This window comes from Thrips palmi, unplaced genomic scaffold (genome assembly GCF_012932325.1).
Source record: "Thrips palmi isolate BJ-2018 unplaced genomic scaffold, TpBJ-2018v1 HiC_scaffold_5, whole genome shotgun sequence".
Taxonomy (NCBI): domain Eukaryota; kingdom Metazoa; phylum Arthropoda; class Insecta; order Thysanoptera; family Thripidae; genus Thrips; species Thrips palmi.
The window spans coordinates 6,784,412-6,811,670 of NW_023144632.1; the positions used below are offsets into that span (position 1 = coordinate 6,784,412).

Sequence of the window (27,259 nt, forward strand, 5' to 3'; positions counted from 1 at the left end):
GACGCAGTCGGCAGCGGCGGCGGGGAGCCTGGGGCACGGGGTAGTGCCGAGCAGCGCGCGTCGGTGCACGTCGCTACTCCAGGCGTTAGCGCGGTCGACGCCCTGCCCCTGTCTCTCACGCGCGGAGTATCGACGCGAGTCACTCTCTTTTAACGCACGTCTTAAGGATGCTATGTGTTGACTTTGAGGGTGTGTGTATGTGTGAGCGGGGGGAAGGGGAGGGGGTCAGAAAGCAAGAACCAATACCAATATAGATGAGCATTTAATGTCTGTTTAAAGAAACTGCAATAATACAAAAGATGCTCTGCTGTATCTGCAGGGAGCGGTAACACTGTCGACGCTTTCACAGCATGCTACTCATAGTTTCCAAAAACATCCTGCGTTCACTAAAAAATATTCTGAGCGGAAGACCTGTCAGAGGTACTAAAACTATTACAATACATTCAAGAAAAACTGACTAGTTTTCACTACTAGTTTATGACTATGGATAAAGTAACATCACGTTTCCTTCCTAAACGCGGTCAATTTAAACAAAAAAAAAACAATACAAATTGAGCAACGGTCACGTGCCGAGGTGTGATTCATCATATTTTGGCTTATACTATCAGTCTTAACCTTATAAAAATTAAGTTTGTCAGCATAGAATTGGACAGGGTAACATTTTGTCATGGAACTGTGACATTTCACCTCACCTATGTCAAGGGGTGGTTTGCCCGCAGCAGAGAGCACCCGCAAGAATCTAGGTATCTTAATAAAATCACAGTGGTTTTGACTCGTACAAAGTAGTTATTTTAGCTGAAATAATGGAACCCCGCGAAACCCCGCAATTAATCTAACGCGTAGTTTTCTGCTTTGCCGTGATCACACTGTGTTTCACTAACCCCCCCGTCAACTGGGGCAAATCGCTGATATAATTCCATTTCATGAAAATCGTTCTACACCTGAGCCCTCACGACACGACACGCATACATCAATGAATCCACACATTCATCGCACATACAAACATAATATAAACACAGGCCCTCACTCATACATACATACATACATACATATATACATACATTCATGCCTACACACTAACTAATTCAACCACCTATGACAATTAATCATCAATGGAATAAAATACTTTCCGTAAGGACAATTTAAAACTCTTGACTTAGTAACAACCATACGTACATTGGCTTTGCGTCTAAATCAGGCACGTGACAGTTTATTCTCGGGCAGGCACCTGATCTTGCCATTTCTTACAGTCCAACGCGCTGCTCTGCTCTCTGGCCCCAACGGAGCCTCAGCACTGGGTTCAGTCTTGCTTGGACTTGTCTTCCTGCTCACTCGCCTCCTCGCGTTGTGCGGGGGTTGGCGTCGACGGGGCCGTGGCCGCCGTGGCCTCCGCCTCCGCCGAGAAGGACGTCTCCTGCACCGGGGCGGCGTTCACCTCCACCACCACCTGCACCTTGTCCGCGGCGCGCGCGGGCACCACGGCGGCGGGTGGCGCGGCGGGCACGGCGGCGGGCACCTGCTCGGGCAGGGACAGGTCGGACGCGACGCGGACGTAGTGCTTGTGGTGCGCGTCGTGCGCGCTGGGGGCGCAGCAGTGTGCGCGCAGGCACGACTCGCCGGGGCAGCGCATGAGGCAGGCCTGGCTGTCGGCGCCCTGCACCTCGCTCAGGAACTCGGGCTGCACCGTGACCTGCGTCACGCCGTACTTGAGGAAGAAGCTGGACACGTCCTGGTTGACGCGCAGGTAGTCGCGCGGGTGGCGGAAGCGCACGTGCGCCGTGCAGAACACCTTGCTCTGGTTGAGCCGCCACACGTGCAGGTCGTGGATGCTGGCCGTGCCCGGGAAGGCCTGCTGGAAGTCGCTGCGCAGCTCGTCGATGTTGATGTGCTCCGGGATGGTCTGCAGCAGGATGAGACCCGCTTCCTTCACTGCACGCGGAGGAAAAGGCAGCGTCAAAACAAACTCCAATTTACAAAACTGAGGGAAAGAAAGCGTTTGGAGACTCACTGTAAGGGTAGCTGAGCCAAAGCAGCAGGATCGCGGACACGATGGACATGAGGGGGTCGGCGTACTTGGCGACGCTCTTGTCCGTGAAGAACACGGTCAGCGACGCGATGATGACCATCACGCAGCCTGGAGAGGAAGACATTGCTTTAGACGGTCGACAAGGACTGCCCTCCGTTTCCGCTTCCGGCGGTGACCCGCCCACTCACCGACAGTGTCGCGCAGCATCTCCCTGCAGCCCTGGCGCTGGCGGGGCTGGCGGCCGGAGCGGGCGGGCAGCCGCCGCTGGGAGGACAGCCGCCGCTCGCCCAGCTTGACGGAGTCCTGGGTCACGGCGGGCTCCAGCATCACGTCGCCCGTCTCCGTCACGTGGAAGAAGCTGCCCTGGTGGAACGTGTAGCCTGCGGAGTGCGGAGGCAACACAACGTGCACGTCAACCACACTGGAAGTCGGGCGCCTGCGAACTGCGGGCTGGGCCGGCCCGCCGAGCGCGGCTGTCTTGCGGAGCGGCCCACCCTGGCCTCCGCAGGCGGCAGGCGCCTGACGGACGACGGGTAGGCCAGCCCGCCGGACACCGGCGTGCTGCGGTGCGGCCCAGCCTCGACTTCGCAGGCGGCTCGGTGTGTCAAAAATTCAGGGCAGGTCAGACTAGTGCGGCCAGCGGCAACTTGAACTTCTGGCGCCAACTGAGTGGCCAGGCTTACCGCCCAGGAGGATGTAGCAGAGCGCGTTGACGGCGAGGGAGGCGACGCCCGCCCCGGCCACGTAGAGCGGCTCGTGCATCTCATCGTGGTGGTCGATGTGCAGCAGGGTCTGCACGGCCTCCACCACCAGCGAGAAGCAGAGCGAGGCCAGGAACACGGAGCCGATGAGGGACACCAGCACGTCGATGCGCGCCCAGCCGAACGTGTTGCGCAGGCGGCGGTCCGCCGCGGAGGGGCGCGCGCCGTCGCGGAGCATCGAGTTCTGCAAAACGGGCTCGGTTAGTCGAGGCCCATTTCCACCCACTTGCCCAGGACCACTGGCGCCCAAATGTTACCTCAGTGCTGACGTCCTCCGCGCTGTTGTCGCGGGCCCTGCGAATGGGAGGAGAGCCGCCGCCGATGCCCTTCTGGAAAAGTAAAGTCGACAACCAGGTCAGCATTGCGGGTGTAACGCGGACGGTGCAGCGCCACCGACACGCTGCCGGCGGGGCGGGGCGGGGCGGGCGGGGGGGCGGGGCGGGGCGGGGCGGGGCGGGGCCGTGGGATGAGCTTGGCGGCGGGGCCAGAGTTAAAGGTGTCGTGGCGCGGCCGGCCTGGGCGCGGCGAGGTCGCTGGACCGTTAGGTATGTCCTGGCCGTGGCGGTCCTGGCCGTGGCGGCGGTGGCGGCCCGGCATCGCCCAGCATCGGCCAGCATCCACACGGCAGCGCCATGCGCCACGCACCAGCCCACCACTCCCGCCAAGCGCGGCGCAGTGTCGCCAACTGCACCGCACCGCACCTCGCACCAGCCTGGGGCAGCCCCAGCCACGCCCCGCGAGTGCCGCGCGTTCGGTATGGTTGGCAACACTGCTTGTTTACCCCCGCACTGCCCGTCGCACTACCGCGCCTCGCCGCTGAGGACTCCGGCGGCGCGTCGCACATCGCGACCAACAAATTCCCAATAATCTGTGCGAATTTCGGCAGAACCAGTCGTGGGCGAGCCGCTGGGAGTAGCGGCCCGGCCTGGAAACCACCGGCCGCCGCCCGATCGCCTTCAGCGCGAGGGGCCCACCACCGAAGCTTAAACCAAGTGGCTCACACAAAATTTTCGCCTACGATTCGCTAAAAGCTCTCCGAATACCCAGAAACTTTACAACAACACTTCTGTTCCACTTTTTAATGGTGTACTCGCCTTGATGGTGATGATGCAGCCCGAGAGGGCGATGAGGTTGCACAGCATGTGGTACGAGTCGACGAGCAGCGTGAGGGCGTGCGTCACGTGGCTGAGGGCGAGCTGCACCATGAACAGGGCCGCCGTCAGGCTCAGCATCACGTACAGCGGCATGGCCGCGCTCACGCTCACCATCTGCAACATTCACAAAATTCGAAATTCGAAAAATTCAGAAAAGTCACAAACAGAACAAAAAAGGACAAAGAACATCACCAGCTTCATTTTTTTTTTTTGCGGTTTTTGTTGCGATTGGATATGGTTTTCTCGGCGAACGCAACTGAACCTAGTACAGGCCCCGCTGCGCTAGAGCACTTCCAGCCTGCTATGTACACAGGTGGGCGCAGAGCGCAGAGACTCGTAACCGCAGGCACCATGCAGTGCAGGCACCACCTGAGCGGAGGCAAACAATGATCGCCGCGCTTTTTTCGAGTTTTTTGTCGTTTTTTTTTCGGGTTGGCTGTAGCAGTAGCACTATGGCGCCTGGACAAGGACGGTCTGCGGCCGCGCGGCTCGGCACTGCCCCGCGCACTGGATGATCCAGCGTGGAGCCGTTCCAGCGCGTTCCAGCCGTTCCAGCCGACGGCCTCCATGAGGCGGCCCGAAGCGGCCGGACTGTCCAGCACTGTCGCGTGGGGTATGGCGGCACGGGCGCGGCACGGCACGGCGCGGCACGGCTCGGCACGGCTTGGCGTGTCCGTCTGGGGCACTTTCGCGAGCACGCACGCGGCACGCGCGAATTACGTCAACGGCGCGTGCGGGGCGGGGCGGGTGCACGCGGATTGGCGGCGATACCCCGCGCCATTCAGCAGCGCGACAGAAACGGGCGTGGCAGAAAAGCAGCGTGTCGTGTCGAGCCGAAGACAGTCGCCGTACTTTCTACGTCGGCGTCTGCGGGGTGAAGCAGCCACTTTGCGTTAAAGTCCGCCAGAACGAAGGCAAAGCGCATTGCTGTTTTCTGGGCACTGCTTCGATGCCAAAGATCGGACTCCAAATGTGTGTCACTTCCACTCGAAGTCGCTTATCACCGCGTGGTCGCTTCACCCGCTCTGCCGCCCTCGGTGGTCGCAACCAAATCAGTGGCGGTGTCGGCCGTGACAGTCCCCGTGCCCACCCACAGGTGAACGCACTCGCTCGCGCGGACCCAGCCAACTTGCTCCCCGTGACTAATGCACTGGCATCCTGGCGTATCATTCCCGTGTTTGACTGCAGCCGGGAAAGGGGGCGGGGAGCGGGGCAGAGATAGGCGGCCGTCCGCGGGGTCGCGTTATCGCCTTGATGCTATCGCTATACCTGAGGTTCCCGAGGTTCCTGGGGTCGCGCGCGGAGAGGGGGTGGGGGGAGAGCGCGGGGTCAGTGAGTGTCTGCGACTCCGTCGGACTCTTTTCACTTTTCAACCGCTAGACTGCGTGGCCGCGTGGTCCTGGTGGCGGTGGCCGGTGGCCCCCGAAAGTGTTTGGCCCGCCGCCAGCCGCGGCTCCCCCCTCGCATTCGCCGCCGCGTTGCCCGTCCTGGCCGTCCTGGCCGTCCCGGCCGCGGCGTGGGCGTCATCGCGTCCAACACGGGGCGGGGCGGGGACCGCGGGGACTCCGACCCGACCGCCAGCCCCGCCAGCCCCGCCAGCCCTACGCACCACAACGGTCTGCCTCATTGGTCTAGATTGACCCTCGTTGTCCAGGCCGGCATAGGGACGGGGCTGACGGACCGCGGACAACTTGAACCCGCGCGCTGGACGATTCAGCCAAGGTTAATCGCTTTGATTTCACTGTTAAAAACTCACAAACATCTACAAATTTTAAAGAAAGTTCATCAGAAATGTTTTAACAGACGCCGGGAGGTTTGCAATGTTGAACTCGAAGGGTTTCTGTTGATTCGATTTTACATTTTTCCTCCGACTTGAACCGCAGCCTCGCTGTGCCCGCCGCGCTGGCGGTGAGTGAGAGAGAAAGTTTGCTGCTGGAGCACTGGAACACTGGAGCAGTGTGCTGGAGCGTCGTGCACTGCACTGCACTGCCGCACGCATCGTGCTAAAGGGGCGGCGCGGCGCGGCCCGGCTAAACGCGCGTTTAACCAGACGCTTGACGACGGCACGGCAGCAAGGCAGAGCGGCCAGCGACTCGCAGGTGCGAGTGTGGGCGCGCGGCTCCCAGCGCCACTATCTCATCCCGTCTCGTCTCGGCTCGCCTAGTCTCGCCCTGCTTATCCTGCCCGGCATGGCCCGGCCATCGCCGTGACGCCGAGGACGCCTATCAGGGCGCACGCTTACGGGTTTCCCCCTGTTGACCCGAGTTCGCGTGTTTGCGGCCAGCTAGCTGCAGCTCTGCGGGTGAATAGTGAAATCCCGCCTTATTTACCAACTTATTTTGAGGTCGGCAAAGTAGTCGGAGTGGACATGTGGTGATCGATCCCCAGATTGGGGACAGGCCGCCCGACGGTAGGCAGTTGGGTGAAGCCTGGATCCACGCCTGTGTGCACCGTGCAGGATGTGTAGGATGTCCCGCCGGCCAACCGAAACGCTAGTTTCTGCAGCCTTTCCCCCGGTAGCGCTAGCAGTGCCGTGTGCGCAACGCGGACCAGCGCGGTCCATGCCGGCTGTTTATCCAGGCGAGATCGGAGCGGCGGCCGCGATCCGCTGCGAGCCGTGTCGCGCCGTGCCGCACAGTGTGCGTGCCGCGTTGCGTGCCGTGCCGAGTGCCGCTCGAAAGGGATGCTCCCTTTGTTGCGTCGGCGTGTTTGCGGAGTATCGCCTCGTTGCCCGGGCAGCAGCACGGCGCCACGCCCTCAAAGCACACACACACTCACGCGCAGAGTCCCAACAGATTGCCTGTTTGCATGTGCCGTCGTCCATACCCCGCGCTCCATGCCGTCCAGCGTCCAACTGTCCCCTGGGGGCCGAACAACAGTGGCATCGTTGTTTTGTCTCTCTTGCACTTATGGGGCCTGCCGTAGGGGTGCGAGAGAGACAGCGCGAGAAAACAGTGATCAGAATGAGCCGACTGTGTGGCGACGGCGTCGTGCTGGCTGGGCTGGCTGGGCTGGCCCGAAGGACTTCCCCCGGGTACGGGCCGTACGGGCACTCCGCCCGAGTTTACTGGCTCCCCGGGCAATTTGGGTAGGGCAATCAACCGCGAGGCGGGGTAAGTGGGTAAGCACGGCGAAACGCTGCGGTCCCCGGTCTCGGTGCCCCGGTCTCGGTGCCGCCAACCCGCTCCAGCCGCCAACGAGACAAAAGAGAAATAAACCATTACAGGCGACCTACTTAGAAAAACGGGTATCTAATTTTCCGCCGCTGTGAGGACGCCTCTACTCTAGTCGTCAAAGCTAGGTCCTGCCCGACGGGAGGCTATACGCCAGATACGAGCTAATCCTAGTCAACCCGTGCACTACACTGTCGGCACGCTCTGAACTTGGCCAAGGAGGGCGCCGGCAGGGCAGGGCCTGCTCGTAGCAGTGCTATCTCGGACAGTGGCCGCGGCGGGCGGGCCTCACTCAAGTGCGAGACAGGACAGATAGCGAGTCACGACCGCGCCGTGCGCGTCCACTGGTGCATCGCTAGCGATCGCTCGCCACGCACTTCCGCCAAAGGACACTGTGGTTGCAGCGGGCTGCAGTCCAGACTGTCTTGACTTCGCGGCGAGTCTTCCCTTTCCCATCACCCCCATGACCCTGCTACCGCGCCCCTGACCGCCACCAGCCGGCCAAAGGCCTCTGGACTCGGGGTGCAAACAACAATAAACAAGACGGCAAACACCCGGCCGGCTGGGCTGCCCACCAAAACGAACACGAAAAGAAGAGGCCTTCCCCGGCGAGCATGCGCATTGCGCAGCCTAGACAGCCGGCTTCAGTTGGCGGGAATCTGAGCACTGAAAATGCGCGCCCTCCCAGCCGTCCCTTGGTGGACGCCTTGAGCCCCTCTTAAACGATAGGACTCACCTTGACGGCGTGGCAGAGGTGCGCTTCCCGGGTGGTGGTTGTAGAGCACGGTGGGGTGCTTGTGCGGCACGCGGGCAGCGCCGTGCGCGGGGACGACGCCCAGCTCGAGCGGCACCTCCGTCAGGACCAGGCGGGCTGTCCAGAGTGGTCCCGAGTCTAGAGGTCCAGGATGTCGTCCTGCTCGTCCTGGCCGTGCCGTCGGCGTCCTCGAGCGGCCCGTGGCGAAGGCGAACGCGGTGCGTCGCGCTGCGCGGAGTGCGAGAGCGGCGGCTGCAGGTTCGCGTGTGCCGTGGTGTGCCGCGAGCCGCCGCAGCAGTGTGGCAGTGTGGACGGACTGGGCCTGCCCCGCCCGCCCCGCTCCGCCCTGCCGTGCCCAACCGGCGGCAGCAGTAGCAGCAGCAGCAGGCCCACTAGGCCCTATCGCCGGCCACGGCCACCGCCGCAGCACCGAGGGTGAACCCAACGTCTTATTTTTAGCAGGCGATTTGTTGGTAAACAATCCCACTAGCACTTCGCAAGGAAGGAAAAAAAAGTTTCAACATGTGTTTGCCTAAGTGTGAACAGTGATTTTATAAGACTGAACCATGTAAAACATCATGTTCTGTGTTTAAAAAAATTAAGTTAAATTTATCCACCATGTGTGATTGCCAGACTGGAAACTAAAACTTTCTTGGTGTATTCTTTTTTCTTTTTCTTTTTTTTTTGCAGATGATACTTTTACGCATTTAATTTAACATAATTGCATAATGCAGAATAATATTATTCTTTTTGTGAAGGCAAGGGCTACAAGAAAATTTAAAACAAGAACCATACAGAAACAAACCTATTTATTAAATTATTACACAACTTTCTTTTCTCACACATAATTTGAATCATCCCACTGCACATATTAAAAAGTTTAGTTATAAGTCATGTAGCGAGGAGTGGCAGAGAACTTGGCATAAGACTTGATAACCTTGTTCACTGCTTCCAAGAAATCTTTTTCAGTGGCTACTTTTCTCCTAGCACGAATTGCAAACATCCCTGCTTCAGTGCAGACTGACCTAATTTCAGCACCTGGAATTTTGAAACAAAAAAAAAAAAAAAAAGGATTCAGCAAAAGTCAACAAAAAGAAACTTCAAATCTCCATGTACTGAAATAATGTTTTTCATTCACCTGTGCTGTTGGGGCAAAGACGTGCCAGAAGCTCAAACCTGATGTCCCTCTCAACACTCATGGAACGAGCATGGATTTTGAAAATGTGGGTTCGCCCATCTAAATCAGGGAGGCCAAACTCAACTTTACGATCCAAACGACCAGGACGCATAAGGGCTGGGTCCAAAGTGTCGGGACGGTTCGTGGCCATCAGCACCTACGAAACAACCAAAAAGAAATTAAAATAAAGGGTAAAAGAAAACTCAAGTTGTGTCTGTCCTTTCTTCATTTCACAACAAAAATTTTAAAATAATCTACCTTGATGTTACCACGAGGATCAAAACCATCTAACTGATTGATCAACTCCAACATGGTCCTCTGTACCTCATTGTCGCCACCTGCACCATCATCGAACCTGGCACCTCCGATGGCGTCAATTTCATCAAAGAAAATAAGGCACGCCTTCTTACTGCGAGCCATTTCAAAAAGTTCTCTGACCATTCGAGCACCCTGTAAGAAGTCATAAATATTAGAGACACCTGATAATGATCCAACCACAGAACATGACTATAATCAATCAGGGTGATGAATAGTTAGGGCAGAAGGTTTAACTCACCTCACCAACATATTTTTGAACCAATTCAGAACCAATGACACGAATGAAGCAAGCATCAGTTCGATTAGCAACAGCTCTGGCACACAGAGTTTTACCAGTACCAGGGGGCCCGAATAAAAGTACTCCTTTTGGTGGTTCAATACCAAGGTTAACAAACTTTTCAGGTTGAAGAAGAGGTGTTTCCACAACTTCACGGAGCTTTTCAATCTGCTCTTTGCAACCACCGACATCACTGTAAGTGACATCAGGTTTCTCTTCTACTTGCATCATGGTGACTGTAGGGTCAATTTTAGGAGGTAAAGGGATGTGAATTTGGTATTTGTTGCGGTCCACTCTACAAACAGAAGAAAACATTTTATTTAACAAGGGGTAAAAATGGTCTTTTGACCTAAAAATGCAGAATGAAATGTAACCTTACCCAACTCTCATGCCTTCTTCAATGTCAGTGGGAGCTACGGAGTCTGCTAGGTCAACAACAAACTTGGCAAACTGCTTTACATTTATGATATACTTTGGGTCATCAGAATCTGCATTGATAATTTTAGTGCACCTAGCAACCTGAAAAATTGCAGTGATGTCATTAAATTAGTGAAACATTTCACAGAAGTTCAAAATAGTGATACTATGATTTCATAGTCCAAGTCACCTGCAGAGGCTGCTCGTTCTGAAGGGTTTGTTTGTCAGCAGCAAGATCCCATAGAGCTGGATGGGCAAGGCCAGTGTCTGATTCCTTGATGCCTGTCAGCTCATTGACCCTCTTGATGATTGTCTGGATATCGTCATCCACTCCCTTGATACTCTTCGTGTACTGACCTTGTCCCTACAGCACAAGAGGTAAACATGAGATATGCTCATAGATTAAAGGCGCAATTCTCGCAATATTTTTAATACTTACATAGCTTTTGAGTAGGGCAATATCAGCTTCATCCAAAGCTGTCAACAAAGAGACAAAACAGGTAAGATATAAGAAAAGAACTTCTCCTGATGATGAACATCCACACTGACACTGCATATGTTACGGTGTGTTCAATGCTTTATTTAAAGTCATTAAATTTGTAGAAATTGTTTAAGATTGAAATATAACAGATCTGACTTGACAATTACCATTTAAGTAAGGTTAGGATACTTGTCAAAACGAACCCAATAGGTGTAAAAAACACTTTATGGAACTGCTTTTTTCAAACCGACATGAGCCCTATGAAATTGCTTAGCTACTTGAACGAAAATTCAACTAAAATAATACGTGAGTGCAAGTAAATCGTTTAACTGTAGTTTCAATGAACGTCTACCAGGAACAGACGATGACTTACATTTGATTTCCTTTTCTTCCTTTTCCTCATCTTTGGTCTTTCGCATATCACTTCCAAGATAGTCGGGCATTGTGGCGCTGTTTGCTTTCTTGTTTCAGCAGAAAAAGTACCTAAAACCGCCAACGATCAGTCTTTAGATGTGTGACACAAGTATTACAAGCAGATTCTCTCTCAAGCTCAAGCCCTATTCAATTAGGAGTCAAAGAACAAACATATCGTATGTATTTCTACAAGGCGTCAAAAAGTTTGTAAAGACCAAAAGAAGCTTAGAAATGAAATCAAAACGTCAAAAGTTCAATTTTAACTGGAATCACCATTTTTATTTTCCAAATATCACTCTTATTTGAAAACGCCCAGAGTTAAAAAAGAAGGACGACGAAAATAAATGAAAGTCCTCCCTAGCTGGACGCACCTCAGCCACCTCGAAAGCGACGCAGTTTTCGTTTGTTGAATGTGGGAAATAACAATTTGTTGCAGGTACGATTTCCCTTTAATTTCAATTGCACGAAAGGCTCTGAAAGTCTCTTTTCTCATCAGAAAACTTATTTTGCAATTAGGTGAACCGGAATTTACACCGCTGTGTTGGTGTTCCTGGCAACTTGGCATCACTGGCCTAAGGAAAAGTGTTTATGTGTGTGCTCTCGCTTTGTTTACTCCGGACATTTCTGTTAAATTGTAACGTTTGGAAGTAGATGAGGGTAGGTTAAATATGCTCATTCTGTTTCGACTTCAATTACTTTGATAATTGGCCTCAAATGATGCCCTTTTCGCAAATTATTTGACCGCAACAGCCCATCCACGTAGACCGTTCACCCCGACAGCTTGTTTTCTGTTAACTGTAAAATTCTTGAAACGTTCCATTAAGATGTCTATATCAAGTTCCGAGAAGTGACAATTTTATTCTAAAAATCTTTGATGCGAACGGTACTAGCTTCACCTACTCCGAAATATTTTGCCGGTTATTATCATGAGCATTGGGGTTATAGGCCTACACCAACTTTCTTTAAGTCTTTTGCTCCTTTGTTGAGTTATAGACTGCATTGTTAACTCAAACCGAGGGCACGACTTTTTATGAACGCTACAAAATTCCTTGATAAAACTCGTCTGGTGGTTTCAAATCTGAGGAGCATCCTCTATCACTTTGTTATACGCAGTCAGTACTTCCAATCAGCTGATCATTAGCATCTGATTTGGGTGATACCCATCAACCTGGACCGAAGCAGTTTAAATTAATATTATTGTTTGTCTTTCAGCCACTAAATTTAAGTAGGCTGTCCATAGTCTTTATTGCTGAGGAACATTTGCCAACTGTTTTAACATATCTTTAGAATGTCAAACAATCGCATCAGTTGTTGTATAGAGTAGATGTATTCAAATGTCCTTTTAATTGAACTGCATGTTGTTTTGCAGTGTATATGTGGACGATGGAAGTGAATCGCTACTCTATTATTGAAAATGGTACAGTATTAGTTGTGTTGTGTGCCACCAAAACGACTAATATACCACCCCACATCCTGTTTCCACTTGTGTGCATTGATCCTTTCACACGTTACTCTTCTAATGTTTGTTTCATCCTTGTATTTTAAAGTAGGATTTAGTTAGAACAATCGTTTTGGCTTTTAAAATTATTTTCAGAGGTGAGGACGGGGCATTTTGAGTTTTAAATACGACCTGGATTATGATTTAGAAATACTGTACCAAGATTTACCCAGTGGTTGATTTGTGTCTTATTGTAATCTCCTTTAACAGTATTACCTGCATTTTATTTAACAATCCTTTATGTTTTTTTTTAGAGAAGAGAGCTATAATTAGTGAAACAAATTACTTCACCTGTGTTTTGTTTTGTTTTGCTTTAGGAAACAGCATGTCCCGTAATCTTAAAGACAAGTATGACAATGTCAATCCCCGTCGCACCCATACCATTATGTCAGCTGAAGATGCTGCATCAGGGAGAAAATCTTACTGGGCAGAATTGGAGATAACAGGTAATTAAAATTACTTAAAGGACCTATTGCTAGAGAAACTTCCTACGTCAATTTTTCTGGCACCTACAGTTTGTGCACATCGTGTCAAATGTAGTAGTCTCTGTCCATCATTTTCGACTTTTTCCTTCTGTTTTGTAGCTTTACTTTGTAATAAAAAAATCTTTACTTTTGAAAGATACTAAAATATTATTGTGTACTTCCAGGGTCCATCAGGAATGTGAGCCCATGTTTGTGGCAGCTCACTCATTTAACAAGCTTGTACCTGAATGACAACTGCCTGTGCCGCATACCACCTGATGTTGCCATGCTTACCAACTTGCGTAGCTTAGACCTGTCTAAGAACAAGCTGCGCAGTTTACCAGCAGAGCTTGGAGAACTCATTCATCTGAGGTGAGCTACCTTTTCTTTTCTTACTAATATCTTAATTTGAAAATATCAGATTTCTGTGCTCGAGACTTAAAGACAGTCTGAGTATCCAGTCCACTTTAAAGCAACCAACAACCATTTTGTATCCCCACTTCCCATGTTATATTTTTAAAACTTGCATCCCTCCAGAAAGAGGAATAAGGTTCTTCTTACCTCCTATGAATGCCCTTCAAATGAATGCCCAATCCTGATATCCCAAATACCCTAGGTAAGTCAGTACCCCATCCTGTTGAACCTGCCCCCATTTTGATTCAAGTATCTTATGCAGGGTAGGGATCCGTAAATCCAATTAAGCACATAACTGCATAGAATCTGCCTCAAAACTCTTGACCCAATAAAACTTTTCTTAGAAGTTAACTTTCATTTATAGCACATGTGTTTGAGGTTCTCTAAACGCACTCACAATAACAAGAAGGTTTGAACATGTGTAACTTGTTAAATTTTATCGTGTATCTTTTTTTATTTATCAGGGAGCTGCTATTAAGCCACAACCATCTAAGAGTTCTCCCTTATGAGCTGGGAAAACTCTTTCAACTGCATGTTTTGGGACTTCAAGGAAATCCACTCAGCAAGGAGATTTTGTCGCTGTATGGAGAGACAAATGGAACACACAAACTGCTTACCTACATGCTGGACAGCTTACAAGGTAATCTTCTTTCATATCAATACCATATATCGTCAGGGGTTAATTGACAAACCAGAAAAAAGAAAAAAAACTGGAAAGAGCAAGAAGTTGAGCTGTCATGAGAATTTTCTGGCAGTGAAAGAAAACAGCCCTCCTGGTCCAAGCCTTATGTATCGCATGACCAGGGGTGGGCCGCTTAGGGGGCACTGAATCCCGATCCCGTTCATCCCCCGTTGGCGAATACAAGCATCCCCCCCCCACAAACAATAAATGATTGGCAACAATCCTACGGAACGGCGACACTTTAAGTGTGTCAATTATTGTTTGCTTTCCTGACCCCTGGACAACCCCAACCTGTGGTCTAAAATAATGATGCATGTGTCAAGGTCTCTAGTTGCATTTATGAGACGAACCTACTCCTGGCCAAAGCCTCAGCATCGTGAGTCTGTCTCATCGGGCCGGGTGGGTGGGCGTAGAGAGGACTCTGAGCGGAGCGGGCTCCGCGGCGATACCCCGTGCATTCAGTGCGCGCGCGGACGGTACCCGCTCGGCCCAGCTTCGCCAGGTGACCGCTTGGAGCGCTGTCCTCCTGATTTGGCTCAAGCTCCCCTCTCATGATCAGGCTCCTCGGGTATCTAGAGTCCTTCTAACCAAGACTCTAAAATAAGTAATCAGGGATAGAGGGCTCTCTTGCTCCCCGCCTGGAAGGCGTGGTGCGAACAACGCTGAATTTTTATCATCTTACTTAAAACCAAAATTGGGATGTTACTTTTATCAATTCTGAATTTTCTTTGTGAATTTTGAAAAGAAAATCGCACAAATTCGATCTGATTATTAAATAGTCCCCCCCGGCCCCCAACTTGTGCGTTTCCTTGATCTCGGAGCTGCTTTCCCTCGAGCCGGGGCTGCCGCGGCGCGTCGAGGACGGGGCGGGGCGGGACGGGACGCGGCGACCAGGCTTGCTTTTAATTAACCGCGTGGAGGGAAGCGAGGGAAGGGAAGGCTCCGCCGCCTCTGCGCGTCGCGGCGTCGCGGCGTCGCGTAGTCCAGGCGACCCTTTGGCGTGCCGCGGCGCGGTGCGGTGCGGTGCGCTGCGGTCGCGGGCAAGGCGGTCTGCAAGTCACGCAGCGCGCAGCGCGCCATGCATATTCCAGCCGAGTAAATTAGTCCCGCAAATGATATATGTCCGAGGCTGGATGCGCGGAGCGGCAAAGCGGCGGGGCGGCGCAGCGGCCCATTCCCAGTCCCTGCGAAAAGGGAGGGCTCGGACGGTGTCGTCGCGGCGCCGCCCGGCCATGAATCGTGGGTGGCAGGCGTGCTTTGCGGCCCCCGCCGCCTCGCCTTTTCAAATGGCAGCCTCGTTGTGTTGGTTGGGGTTCGCGGAGACCAGTCCCAGACCAGTCGGACTGTCGGAGACCTCAACGCGCACGCCAAACGCCTCTAGAAAGCGTGCCGGGCACTCTGTTGTTTTTCTCGTTTTCCCATTTAATGCCGCATCGCCGTGGCACGTGCCGCGGGGGACCGCCGGGCCGGGGTCGAGGCACCCAAACAAACGGCAAGACAAAAGAAAAGGAGGAAAACAAGGTCCGCGACGGGGACGGCCGCGGGACGGGATGGTCTAGCGTGCGTGGGCGCGGCTCGCGGCGGAGTTCTGCGCGCCGACTCGACTTTTGGGCGTTGCTCGGCGCTGCTCCGCGTTGCTCGTTGGCCGCGATGGCCGAGATGGCCCGATAGCATTCATCGCTCATCGCATAATAATGCATGGCGACCGCGGTATCTGGCGTCCATCGCCACGTGGCCGCGTCGCGCCGCGTCCCGCGACGGCATTAGCGGCGGCCCGGCACGCTTCCGAACCGCGCTTCGTCGCTCCGTCCCTCTCGCACCCTTGCCGCGGGACGCCCCGCACAGTGGGCCAGAAGCCGGTGGAGGCGGCCAAAACTCTAGACGCGTTTTGAGCTCCAGAGTCGCTAAATGGGACTCGAACCGAACGTGTGACCCCACCAATGGATTGCTCTTCGAACGAGGAATCCATTGGTGGGGTCACACGTTCGGTTCGAGTTCCATTTAGCGACTCTGGAGCTCAAAACGCGTCTAGAGTTTTGGCCGCCTCCACCGGCTTCTGGCCCACTGTGCCCCGTCGCGCGAGTGCGAGAGGGGCGGTGCCGGGCGGAGCGACGAAAGCACTGGGCGTCCGACAGAAATTGGATACTACGTCCCGGCCGACTGTTGGCTTCCCGAACGTCCCGACCCGAACGGTGCCGCGCGCTGGCGCTGTGATTGGGGGCAAAGAATCTAACTCGTTTCTTTTTTCTCTCCCCTGTTGCAGGTAAGACTCGCCTCCAGCGACTAGTTCTGGTTCGCCGTGCGCGCCCGCTTGGACCTTAATCCAGGTAGGCCGAGGAGGTAGGCGTGGAGAATCCGGAAACTTGAAAGGTGGTCCGGGGGGATTAATTCTATTCAATTAAAATGGGTCTCCCTGTGCGTGGGCCCGCGCTTCAAGCTCGTCCTGAGTGTGTGCGTGTGTGTGTGTGTCTGTTTTTTTTTTGTGTGCGTGTGTGTGTGAGGTGACTCGGGTCGGACGTCCGTGCCTCGGTTTGTTTTGAGGACACTGCTCCACGTGCCGTGTAATTTGGCTAATGTCTGCCATTCGCTGTCCCGGCCTGGGATTTGGCAGGGCGCTCCGACGCGGTACAGTCCGCGGCAAGACGGGTCCCGGCCGCGCGGAGCGCGACGAACGAATCCTTACATGCAGGGCAGCACACGTCCGTGTATACAGTCCGCGCCCGTCCCTTGTGGCACAGTCGACGGCAAGACGACTCGTCCGTGTACAGTCATGGTACAGTCCGCGGCAAGACGGCCGCTGGCGTGTCGCACCGCGTGCTTTACGGCCGTCAGCACGCCGCCACGCCCCGCCCCGCCCCGCCCCGCCCCGCCCATCTAACTCGCCTCCCTAATTGCCGTCGTTTGTCGGCAAGGACGGCGTCGTCGTCGGCAAGGATTAGATTTCAGAGATAACTGTAATTTGGGCGGGCTTGCGCGGCCCGCCGTGCGCGGGGTGCTGCCGTGCTTACGCCGTGCTTTGCGCCGCGGCGGCGCTGGCAGCGCGGGGTGAAGCCTCGCCGGCCTGCCGGCCTCGACAGGTCGGGGAGCTTTCACACCTGGCGGGCCATTTGCCTATCTGGGTCACGGCGGCTAAGTACGCGTGCTCCGCGTGCGGCTACTGCAGTCTCTGCAGTGGGCGCGTGTCTGCGTACCAGCCTGCGTAAAAGCCTGCGCACACACGCGTCGTCGCCCCGACGCGCGGGAACTTCGGCGCGTGTGGAAAAGTATGAAAGGGGGAGGGGGGCAACTTTTGCGCCGCTTTGGCCGCACGCACCGAATTCCCCGGTGGGTCGTCCGACGGCGATGTCGCTTTGCTGCGGTCGGCGAATGCAGCGCGCGCGGCAATTGTTTGAGTGAAACCGCCACGCCGGAGGCACATTGGCGGCGCGTCGAAATAGCGCTCTCTTTTTAATTGCCCGCGTCAAACGTGCACGCCGTGCCCGTCGCGGCGGTGGGTCGGTGGTGGGTCCCACCCGCGGTCAGGCCGGGCCGTCGGGGGCCTTTTGCCTTCTGTTGGCTGAAAACTGGAAATAATTGCGGTGAGCCGGGCTGGCTGGCCGCCGCGGCGGCGGGCTGCCCCTTCAAAAAGTGCAGTCCATTTAATGCGGCGGCAGGCAGTGGCGCTGCGGCGCTTGAAGGGCCGCGTGGCGCCCTGTGTGCGGGCCGCTGTTTCGGGAAAGAGGCCCTGTGTAGAGTGTAGGGGCTGCCGGGGGCTGCAGGTCCTGCTTTTGCCTCCCGAGATGGCGGCGGGTACTGACGTGGGGCCGCCTTGTCGGCACGTCACCGTCGCCGCGGCGCTTAGAACAGGAAGCCGAAAAAGACGGACGTAACATAATGGAAAAGCACGAACATTCTGCTGGCTTTTTTGACGCCGCGGTTGCGTGTGACCATCACTCGTCCTGCGCGAAAGGGCGAGCGCGGCGTCGGCGCTTTAAAAAGGGGCGCCCTGCTCGGCCTGGCGCGGCCCTGCTAGAAAGCTGTTGCAGTGGCCAGGTCGCGGCTTCGCGGCGTCGCGGCGGCAGCCTTTTCGGGCGTGGTGAGGCCCCGCACGGGGCTGCGGCGGCTGGCGGGGAGCAAGACACGAATCGTATTACACCCACTCGGGGAATCGGGCGTGCTAACTTCGCTAACTTCTCTGGAAACGCGTCACTTTCCAAAGACGCCGGGTTCGACTCCCCCCCCCCCTCCCCCCTCTTTCAGTTTCCTGATTCTTTTATTTTCAATATTCAGATCGATCTCTAGTTTGAGGCGTTTTTTGGCATATGCCTGGCAGTGGGAGATGGGTGGGCCTCCGACAAATACAACCACGAAATGCCCGTCTGTTTCAAGCCGCGTATGGGTGCTCACGAATCGCGCTCGCACAAACACACGCGCACACACACAGACGTGGCGGCACGCGTTGCCAAATAAGGCGGGCGCCTCGCGGGGGAGGAGCCGCGCTGGAGCCGCGCTGGAGCGAGGCTGGAGGCAGCGACACTTGATCTGGCTCTGCATGTCTAATCAGGGCCCCGTCCCGTGACAGCCCGTGACACGGTTGTCACGCCGCCACACGAGGAGGCCGTCACGCGCCGTGACACTGAAAACGGCGACCCCTTTTGGTGCGGGCGCCGGAGTGTCTGTATGTGTCTGTCTGTCTGTCTGTCTGTCTGTCTGTCTGTGTGTCTATCTGTCTGTCGGTCTGTGTGTCTGTCTGTTCTCCAGCCTGGCCCAGCCCATCCAGTTCATTGAGCCCGCGATGCCGGCGGAATGGATTAAGTGTTCCTCGGGACATTTATCTCGCAGGGCGGAGCCGCAGCCTGCTAATGCGTGCATGCGATTGCCTGCATTTGTTGACTCTCTCTCTCTCTCTCTCTCTCTCTCTCTCTCTCTCTCTCTCTCTCTCTCTCTCTCTCCCCCCTGCCTTTATCCGCCACGAAGCGCAAGCGGCTCTTTTGTCTCTGGTGCGTCGCGAAAACAAGCCCGCCATGTCACATGGCTGTGGTGCTGTGGCCTGTGGCCCACCCATTGTGAGGAAGCCGATTGGGGAGTTTTGCTCTTTGTGTGTCTGTGTCTGTTCGTCTAGTCTGTGTTTGTCTGTCTAATTTCTCCTTTGTGTGTGTCCGTGTGTTTGTGTGTGTGTGGAAAAGGGGGGGGGGGGCTGGTTAAGCGAACTCGGAGCGCACACTTGTGGGTGTGTGGGTGATTTCGCTCGCACGGCTGAGTCTCGATCGCGCTGTTTAGTTTTGGTCAAGGAGGCTATTACTGCTCGCCGCGTACCCACTAGTTAGGCCGCGCCCCTCCCCTCGCAGTGCCCGCGCAATTTGGAACGCTAGGGGCCCCACAGCCCTCGTTGGGCCCGCTTTGGGCCGGTCGCAAATTGGCGAGGAAGCGGCACGGCCGCGAATTGTCTCTCTCTCTTTTTCTGTCGCACTCGTGGAGCGTCCCGTGTGGGTGCGAGGGAGAGGCACACTAGAGCCCCGCCCGGAATCAGCCTGCTAGCCGCACCGCGCACCTACGCCGAAATTGAATCTCTCTTCATCTAGAGGATGGAACCCACTTTGGTTCAGGGAGCAGTAATGCCGCAACGTTGGTCAAAATGTCTAACTATTTGGGCCGACTTAGCGACTTTGGGCGGACTTAGCGACTTTGGGCGGCCACTGCGTCCCACCCTACCCAAGCCGTGGGCCGGCGGACGACTTGGCCTGGCCACCACCACGACGGCCTCCACGGCGGCCACGCGCGGCCCGAGCCTCGACACGGGCCTACGTGCCCAGACAAGGCGTCGGTGACGTGCTCTAAGCGTATTCGGCAGGCCCCGCGTCCATTGTGTGCCTGAGTTCGAATGGCACCCGGCGTTCGCGCCATCGATTCGGTGTAGGGGTTGGAGGGAGGGGGTGGGGGAGGATGCATAGACCGAGTGACCCGACTAATTTCGTCGTTGTCGTCAGCGGCCGTGCGCTTTGCATACGAGCGCGCGCCTGTGAGTGTGTATGTGTGTATGCAAGAATGCATGCATTCTGGATGTGTGTGTGTGTGTGGCTGTCTGTGTGCGCGAACGTAAATGATGTTCTCATCATTCTCGTGGTGGCGGAACCCGAATTTGAATTGCAATCGGAAAGCCAGCCAGCCAGCCAGCCCCACTTGCTGCACACATTGGCACTGTCGCCGGCAATTAAAGACGCGCATCAATTGTCGCAGCCAGACAGGAAGGACAGCCGGACAGACAACAGACGGACGGACGGACGGACGGACCGACGGAGACGCCCCGGACGACGCGCACGCTGGGCGTGGGCCGCGGCCCGGGCGAGCGCGATGGCCAAGTTCGCGCATCTCCCGCGCGTCTCGCGGCGGTCATGTATTTTTGAGCAGGCTGTGCTGTGCCGACCTTCCCGAAGACACTGACATCGAGCTAGGACTCGCTCGGCACCAGCTGGGAAAAATGAACCGAAAGGCGCCGTGCAGGATATTTTTTTTTTGCAGCGGGAGGTGGCGGCGGTGTGTCCACACGGTGTTCCCTCGGTGTTCGCCGTGCCGCGGTGTCAGGGCGACGCGGTGCTGGAACTAATTGTGGCTGCGCTGCCACGCCGCCCGCGCCACTTCGCCACTTCGGCGTGGTGGCGCGCGCTCTTTGGCGGCGGCCCTCGGGTTGCGGTGGCCGTGGCGCTCGCCGTGGCGTCTGTGCGTGAGAGCAAACGGAGGAGGGGGGAGCCCCTGTGGTGGTCGGTCACGTTTGTGTCGGCTCCGTGTTCGTCCTTGATTTTTGGTGGTACAAAGTCGGTTTTCCGGGTCGAGTGTGGTATTGGTCGGTCCGTGTTCACCCAGTGCGTCGAGGGTTGAAGTTTCGCGACGATCGGAGCATCAGTGTTCGAGTTTTGTGCAAATTAGTGTTCGGCCCTTTGTCTACACGGCCTGCAGCGTCCCTCCGCTCGCACATGTGGCAACGTGTGTGCGTCGCAGCGTCCCAGCCCCAGCCTCCAGCCGGCCCCGCTGGCCGGCCCACCCCAGCCCTCAGGCTCCCCGGCAGGTTTGCTGAGGGGCAAGCAACAGTGACCAGTGTCCAGCCGGCGTCAGTGTCCAGTGCCCCGTGTTGTGAAGATCAGTGGTTTTGTTCTTTGTGCAATCGGATCTAACAAGTGTTCGACGGTGCAGTGGCCGGGTGTCGCCGCTCACCAAGTGCCGTTCAGCCATGTTCAACGAATCGTTCAGGAAAGCGCCCGCTTTGGTTTTCCCTGTGCGTCGCAGCAAGCCAGCGCCCGGCGTGGGCACGCCAGCCCCCTGTCGCTCCCCTCCACAACTCGACCGGCATGAGGCGTAGCTACACCAGGACCGACCCGCGCCCGCCGCACCCCAGCCTGGAGTCAGCAGCAGCCGAGGAAGGATACCTACGCCGCCTATGGATAAGTGCCTGCTCTGGTTTTGTTTTTTCTCCTTTTTTTTGCGTCTGGCCGCACGCCGCCCGGGCTGTCGCCCCCCCCCCTCTCCTCCCGCCCCGCAGTAGGGCGTGGGCGTCGCAGCCAGCATGCAGGAAGGCGTCCCCCCCTCCCCCACCCCCGACCTAGTCCCTTGCGTAGGGGCGGGGCACGGCCTCATTTGCATGCCGCATGTCGTTTTCTGCTGGTTCGCTGGACCCGGCACTTTTACTTTCGGCGCGCAAGATCTGGCACCATCGGGACGGTACCGGAGTCACCGGTCCGCGGCTGGAGCTCAAATGCTCTTGGTGTCGCGGTCACCCTGAGATGCAGCGCCAGCGGACACACCGCAGTGCCCGTCCAGTCCCCATACCCTTGCGACCGAAGAGGATCAGCCTTGCAGTACCTGGCACGGCTTCTCGAGGGGGCGCGGCACAAGCCGCACACAGGCTTGCATCGCGGGGGTGGGCCTTAGGCCTCGTATCGTTCCAGGTCTGACGGCGATGTGTCGCAGATGCCCGCTCTGCAATGTGTTTTAGGCCTCACAACCACAGCTACAAGGTCGCATCAAGAGGAGGGTAGGAGTGAAGTGGGTGAAGCAATTTGAATCCAAGACATACGGAACATGGCCCTGTGAGGACGGGGTGAAGCAGGGGAGGGCCGGACTCGGTATAAGCTCGCAGTGATGAACAGTCCAAAAGACTGCTCTCATTGGGACTTGGTGCGGTGTGGCATATGACCCCGGCCGCCGAGGTAAAGGTTCCTGCTCTTTGTACGGACGGTATGTCATGTTGTGCAATGCAAGCATGGCAGTTACCGGGCCCGAACGGCAAAGGATCATTTGTGGTCTAGCCTCTCAAGTTCAAGTTCAAGTGAGAGCAAACGCCTGGCGGGTAGGCAGACCCGGTGAGCAGAGGAGGCTGGCTGTTGCCTACCCCGCAGGCGCTTTCCACGTTGGCACGAGTGCATCTTTGCTGCATCGTTCCATCCCTGTCACAGCTCGCCTGTCTGTCTGACTGTCAGCTTGTCCGCCTGTCTGTCCGTCAGACCGCCCGGCCAGTGTAACGCGTGCTTTCGCCTTTTTCGTCGGTTTCTCTTGCTCGCCCTAGGCCTTGACGGCGTCCATCACTGCGCCGGTGCCCGACCCCGCGCGTCGGCGTGTCGGCCGAGCGCAGCGCTGCGTTTTTGGCAGCCTGGCGTCCTGGCATCGGCATTGAGTCTCGCCGGGGCTGTTGACATTTGCCGCGCTGCCGCGGCCCAAAGTAGCCGTCTTGTAGCCGGCCCTGGGTGGCGTTGAGCCCGCGACGAGCCACAGTGGGCCAGAAGACCGGTGGAGGCGGCCAAAACTCTAGACGCGGTTTGAGCTCCAGAGTCGCTAAATGGGACTCGAACCGAACATGTGACCCCACCAAAGGATTGCTCTCCGAACGAGAAATCCATTGGTGGGGTCACACGTTTGATTCGAGACCTCTTAAGCGACTCTGGAGCTCAAAACGCGTCTAGAGTTTTGGCCGCCTCCACCGGTCTTCTGGCCTGGCCCACTGTGCGAGCCCGCGCCGAACCAAACCGAACCTTTGATTTAGAGTGGCGGCCCGACCGGCTCGCGTCTGCCGGCGACGAATGCCTCGCGGGTAACAAGCTGCTGCCGGCGGCCGACGGGCGCGGCCTCAGCTGGCCGATTCCGAACTCGTAGACTCGTTTCGTCGCTTTGTCTCTGTCGCACTCACGGGGCGCGTCATGAGAGAGAGAGAGAGAGAGAGAGAGAGAGAGAGAGAGAGAGAGAGAGAGAGAGAGAGAGAGAGAGAGAGGCGGCGCGACGAGGAACGATTGTGCGGCATGGCTGTGCGGGAGGCTCCGTCCCGGCGAAGCGTGGCGGTCACGTCCTTCGGCGTCGAGGACGCGCCGAGGACACGTCGACCTTGGCGGAGAGCAGCGCGTAGCGTGAGGACCCGAACTAGGGGCCTGACTACGCGGCGGGCGGGGCGGCGGGGCTTTCCGGCTCGGGCGGCACTGCCTGGCGCTGCCTGGCGGGCGGACGCTCTCACACACACTCGCGCGCCCGCGCTGTTTTTCGGCGTGTTGTGTCGCGAAGCGGGGAAAGATGACGACGCGTCGCCCAATCTGTAAAGTGGTAATTGGCGGGTCGGCGCGCGTGGGCCGCGTCGGGTCGTTGGCACCGCTTCGCACTGCGCGGCACTGCCCGGCGGAGACACCGCGGCCACGCTGACAGTGGGCATCATAAACTCGGACCGCGTCGCCACGCGCGTAGTATTTGTTTTTCCGGCGCGCTGCCCCGGTCTCGTACGCGCTGCACGGGCTTTGGGGCGAGGATCGAGGCGGCCGCTAGTTAGGTTCTGCATGCCATTATCGTATACATCCCGGACGCGTGGACGCGGACGGCCCCGGTGGCGGTGGCGGCCCGGCGGGCCTTTTGTTTACCGCGCTCTCCGCGCTCGCGGTGCACTCGCTGCTCCCAGCTAATGGGCCGGGCCGCTGCACAATAAAGTCATTTGAAGCTGCGGGGCCGCCGGGCCGCCAGGCCGCGCGCACAATGCGAAAATGAAATTCGCAGAAACGCTGCCGCCGCCGCTGCCGGCGGCGTGGCATGAACGGCTGCGGATAGAAACACCGGGGCGGCCCGAGCATTCTAGAGATTCCTGATTCCCCCCAAAACAGTGCATCGCGTTTCGAAACTGGATCCACTGTATTTGTCTCGTCTGCGCGCCTCGCGTCGTGCTCCACGATGGCTCCATTATTCCCTCGCCGCCGAGCGGGGCGTTCTGCCCGTGTCATTATTGGAACGGCGATCGGGCGGCGGGGCGGCCGGTTTGTCTTGATCAGGGAATGAAGCGAACCCGGCCGCAGACGGCGCGTGGAAACGGCCAGACATGAGCGGGCGGCCCAACAAATGGACGCAGTGAAGGGCCCACGGGCCCACGGGCCGCCACGGGCCCAGGGGGGCTCTGCCCGGCTCTGCCGTGTAGCAACACGCACTCACACACCGTCTCTCTCGCTCACGAGCGTATTGCGACACGGAACACGCGCGTGTGTCGCGGGAACGGTCTTCATAACGATCGCTCTGGAGAAGCGGCTCGGCGGGGCGAGGCGGGGCGGCAGATAAATCCTTGGCGAGCGAACTGCTTGGCCTGGCCTCTCTCTGTCCGTCTCTCTCTTTCTCTCTCACCAGGTAATGCAATGACATTTCCAGCGGCGGGATAGTCCGGTGCTGATAAACCAGCCACTTTCTATTGGCGCGTGAGTGGCGATCCTATCGCAGAGCCGCCCCCGGCACGCCACGGCGCGCCACGCCACGCCACGCCACGCCACGGCACGGACGGCACGGCACGCCACGCCACGGCACGCCACGCCACGCCACGCCTCAACCCCCCGTACTCCTTCGACACTACGCCCCTACTTTAGCACGCTGCCGCTCCCAGAACGCCGTGGTCTGAAGCAGTTGAGTACTTGGAAAATGTTAGTTTCAGTTTTTCGAGTGGCAAGAATGATTGTCTCTCGGAAGCGGTTTGCTGTTCGAGATCGGGCGACAGCACTGCCATCTCGATGCAAGCGAACGTCCTCGCAGCCGGCTCCATGCGCGCCTCTCCTCGCGTCGAGAGAGATTTTAGAGAGTCTGTCGAGGATTGTTTCCCACACGGCGGCCTTTAATTTCATGCCCGATTAAAGATCTCGCCGGGTTGGCGAAAACCAGTTGCATCTAGGCGACGCAACGCGACGCGCGTCTTTCTCTGGCGATCTCTTCTTTCTCGACGGGACTGGTTCGGACTTCCTCCTGTTCCATCGACTGCCGCCTCGCCGCCGCGTTTGCGTCGAGAAAGTCAGGCAGGCAGGCAGGCCCCGGCAGCCAGGCAGGCAGGCAGCCAGGCATTGGCGAGCACGGCGATCTCCAAGGGAGGTGGGGCGGCCCGGAGACGAGGCGTTGTTCAAACAGACGCTGCGATGACCTTTTCAATTTGTTATTGGTGCGGCCTGCGGCCCTCTGCTTTCTCATCGCAAGGCGGTGGAGCGGCTCCGGGTCGTTACCGCGGTCGCCCTCGCGTCGCCGAGCCTCTAGCCTCGCTGCAGGGACCGGCCGGATCGGCGGGCCACGCCAATGGGGATAATCTGGACCAGTGTGGTGTCGGCGTGGCCCTGCTGGCTGCCATCCAGAAGTCATCCAGCATCTCTACTCGTCACAGTTTGCGGCTGAAACGGATAAGGCCTCGCCGAGCCGTGCCGAGCCGAGCCGTAACGGACTGTGTGCCGCGCCGCAGATGGCTTTATTAATCAAGACTGCGTATTCCGTAATGACTGCCGGATCGGTGCCACTGGCACGGGGGAAAAGGGGGGGGTGATCTTTTTTGTTTCGCCAGTCCCGCTATGCACGGCGTCGTCGTTGTGCCGTTTCCAGTGGGCCTTCCTTCATCCTGGGGACGAATGTGCTGTCCGAGCACTGTCGCCGTTCCTGGCGAAGAAGGGCAGGATGCCGGCGGAGAACGGCGTGCTGCCGGTGCACCACGGCGGCGGCCTCGGCGGCCTCGGCGCGCGCGGGTCGACCGGGCGGGCTGGCCTCGCTGGCCTCGCTCGCCTCGGGGCGCGGTGCACCGCGGTGCGGGCCGTGGTCAAGTAAGCCACCGAGCCAGTGTGCTGCCGAGTGCGCGGGGCGGGGCGGGGCGCGGGGCGTACCACCTGCCTGCCCACGGCCAGTCCCGGCCAGTCGACACGGCACCGCTCTGCTCATACATGAAGTTAGTGTGTATCCAGGAGTGTATCTGTCGCGCTTTCCCTCGCCGTCTCTGTCGCTCGCGCTGCACTGCGCAATTAACGCTTCCTACTTGCGTCTCCTTTTCTGTCTCGCTCTCCTCCAGTGCTTTTTTTCCCTTCCCTCCCGCTTCTCGCCGTCGTCGTGGCCTTCGTTCCATTTTCCGTAATGTCGCCACATTCTGCGCTGCCGCGCGGTGCCGCGCCGGAAGCCTCCACGAGTTTGCCCCCCGGCCCTCCGGCCGCGCCAGGCCGCCGGCTTCCTGTTCTCGCCGCCCTGCACTGCAGTGCACTGCACCCAGTGGCCCGCGGGGCCCTGCGGCCTGCACGCCAGGCTGTACACTCCCGCCCTGCACTGCAGTGCACTGCACCCAGTGGCCCGCGGGGCCCTGCGGCCTGCACGCCGGGCTGTACACTCCCGCCCTGCACTGCAGTGCACTGCACCCAGTGGCCCGCGGGGGCCCTGCGGCCTGCACGCCGGGCTGTACACTCCCGCCCTGCACTGCAGTGCACTGCACCCAGTGGCCCGCGGGGCCCTGCGGCCTGCACGCCGGGCTGTACACTCCCGCCCTGCACTGCAGTGCACTGCACCCAGTGGCCCGCGGGGCCCTGCGGCCTGCACGCCGGGCTGTACACTCCCGCCCTGCACTGCAGTGCACTGCACCCAGTGGCCCGCGGGGCCCTGCGGCCTGCACGCCAAACTCCCGCCCTGCACTGCAGTGCACTGCACCCAGTGGCCCGCGGGGCCCTGCGGCCTGCACGCCGGGCTGTACACTCCCGCCCTGCACTGCAGTGCACTGCACCCAGTGGCCCGCGGGGCCCTGCGGCCTGCACGCCAAACTCCCGCCCTGCACTGCAGTGCACTGCACCCAGTGGCCCGCGGGGCCCTGCGGCCTGCACGCCGGGCTGTACACTCCCGCCCTGCACTGCAGTGCACTGCACCCAGTGGCCCGCGGGGCCCTGCGGCCTGCACGCCAGGCTGTACACTCCCGCCCTGCACTGCAGTGCACTGCACCCAGTGACCCAGTGGCCCGCGGGGCCCTGCGGCCTGCACGCCAAACTCC

At 57.6% G+C, this 27,259-nt stretch overlaps 3 protein-coding genes across 9 annotated transcripts in view; 1 reads left to right on the plus strand and 2 right to left on the minus strand.

Moving 5' to 3' along the window:
- Positions 1–243: 243 nt before the first annotated feature.
- Positions 244–8,148, minus strand: LOC117650940 (zinc transporter 1). 4 transcript variants are annotated; one of them, XM_034394595.1, is made up of 7 exons: positions 7,851–8,148; positions 3,882–4,055; positions 3,045–3,116; positions 2,710–2,971; positions 2,215–2,406; positions 2,009–2,134; positions 244–1,929 (listed from the first exon to the last, which is right to left on the minus strand). In XM_034394595.1, exons 2-7 carry the CDS (start codon positions 4,053–4,055, stop codon positions 1,301–1,303), a joined length of 1,455 nt encoding a protein of 484 aa, XP_034250486.1. In that variant the 5' UTR covers positions 7,851–8,148; the 3' UTR covers positions 244–1,300. The 4 variants fall into 4 exon arrangements, with proteins under 4 accessions (XP_034250486.1, XP_034250487.1, XP_034250484.1 ...); XM_034394596.1 differs by lacking the exon at positions 7,851–8,148 and adding an exon at positions 7,177–7,539; XM_034394593.1 differs by lacking the exon at positions 7,851–8,148 and adding an exon at positions 5,800–6,057.
- Positions 8,149–8,660: 512 nt separating this feature from the next.
- Positions 8,661–11,108, minus strand: LOC117650941 (26S proteasome regulatory subunit 7). Its single transcript, XM_034394597.1, has 8 exons — positions 10,912–11,108; positions 10,497–10,534; positions 10,248–10,421; positions 10,020–10,159; positions 9,602–9,935; positions 9,304–9,495; positions 9,007–9,202; positions 8,661–8,906 (listed from the first exon to the last, which is right to left on the minus strand). The coding sequence occupies exons 1-8, from the start codon at positions 10,979–10,981 to the stop codon at positions 8,749–8,751; spliced, it is 1,302 nt and encodes a 433-aa protein (XP_034250488.1). The 5' UTR covers positions 10,982–11,108; the 3' UTR covers positions 8,661–8,748.
- A 193-nt stretch (positions 11,109–11,301) lies between these two features.
- The window catches only part of LOC117650939 (CCR4-NOT transcription complex subunit 6-like), a 71,880-nt gene continuing 55,922 nt past the window's right edge, over positions 11,302–27,259 (plus strand). Inside the window, exons 1-6 of one of the 4 annotated variants that reach the window (XM_034394588.1) lie at positions 11,344–11,388; positions 11,469–11,609; positions 12,322–12,369; positions 12,768–12,896; positions 13,100–13,286; positions 13,793–13,968. In XM_034394588.1, coding sequence (XP_034250479.1) covers positions 12,327–12,369; positions 12,768–12,896; positions 13,100–13,286; positions 13,793–13,968 — 535 coding nt within the window. In that variant the 5' untranslated portion in view covers positions 11,344–11,388; positions 11,469–11,609; positions 12,322–12,326. Of the gene's footprint in view, positions 11,389–11,468; positions 11,610–12,321; positions 12,370–12,767; positions 12,897–13,099; positions 13,287–13,792; positions 13,969–27,259 lie in introns of all 4 variants that reach the window. The other 3 variants (XM_034394590.1, XM_034394589.1, XM_034394591.1) reach the window with 3 other exon arrangements.

Bases quoted from the DNA above. Each gene is read 5' to 3' on its own strand.
- LOC117650940 (XM_034394593.1), bottom strand. From the start codon at position 5,940: ATGCGTGCGGCAGTGCAGTGCAGTGCACGACGCTCCAGCACACTGCTC. The intron at 4,056-5,799 runs GTAAAATCGAAT...TGAATGTTGCAG, and splicing joins GTTCAAGTCGGAGGAAAAAT to ATGGTGAGCGTGAGCGCGGC. The intron at 2,135-2,214 runs GTGAGTGGGCGG...CTTCCTCTCCAG, and splicing joins GATGCTGCGCGACACTGTCG to GCTGCGTGATGGTCATCATC.
- LOC117650941 (XM_034394597.1), bottom strand. From the start codon at position 10,981: ATGCCCGACTATCTTGGAAGTGATATGCGAAAGACCAAAGATGAGGAA. The intron at 10,422-10,496 runs GTAAGTATTAAA...CTTGTGCTGTAG, and splicing joins TTGCCCTACTCAAAAGCTAT to GGACAAGGTCAGTACACGAA. The intron at 10,160-10,247 runs GTGACTTGGACT...GCAATTTTTCAG, and splicing joins AGAACGAGCAGCCTCTGCAG to GTTGCTAGGTGCACTAAAAT.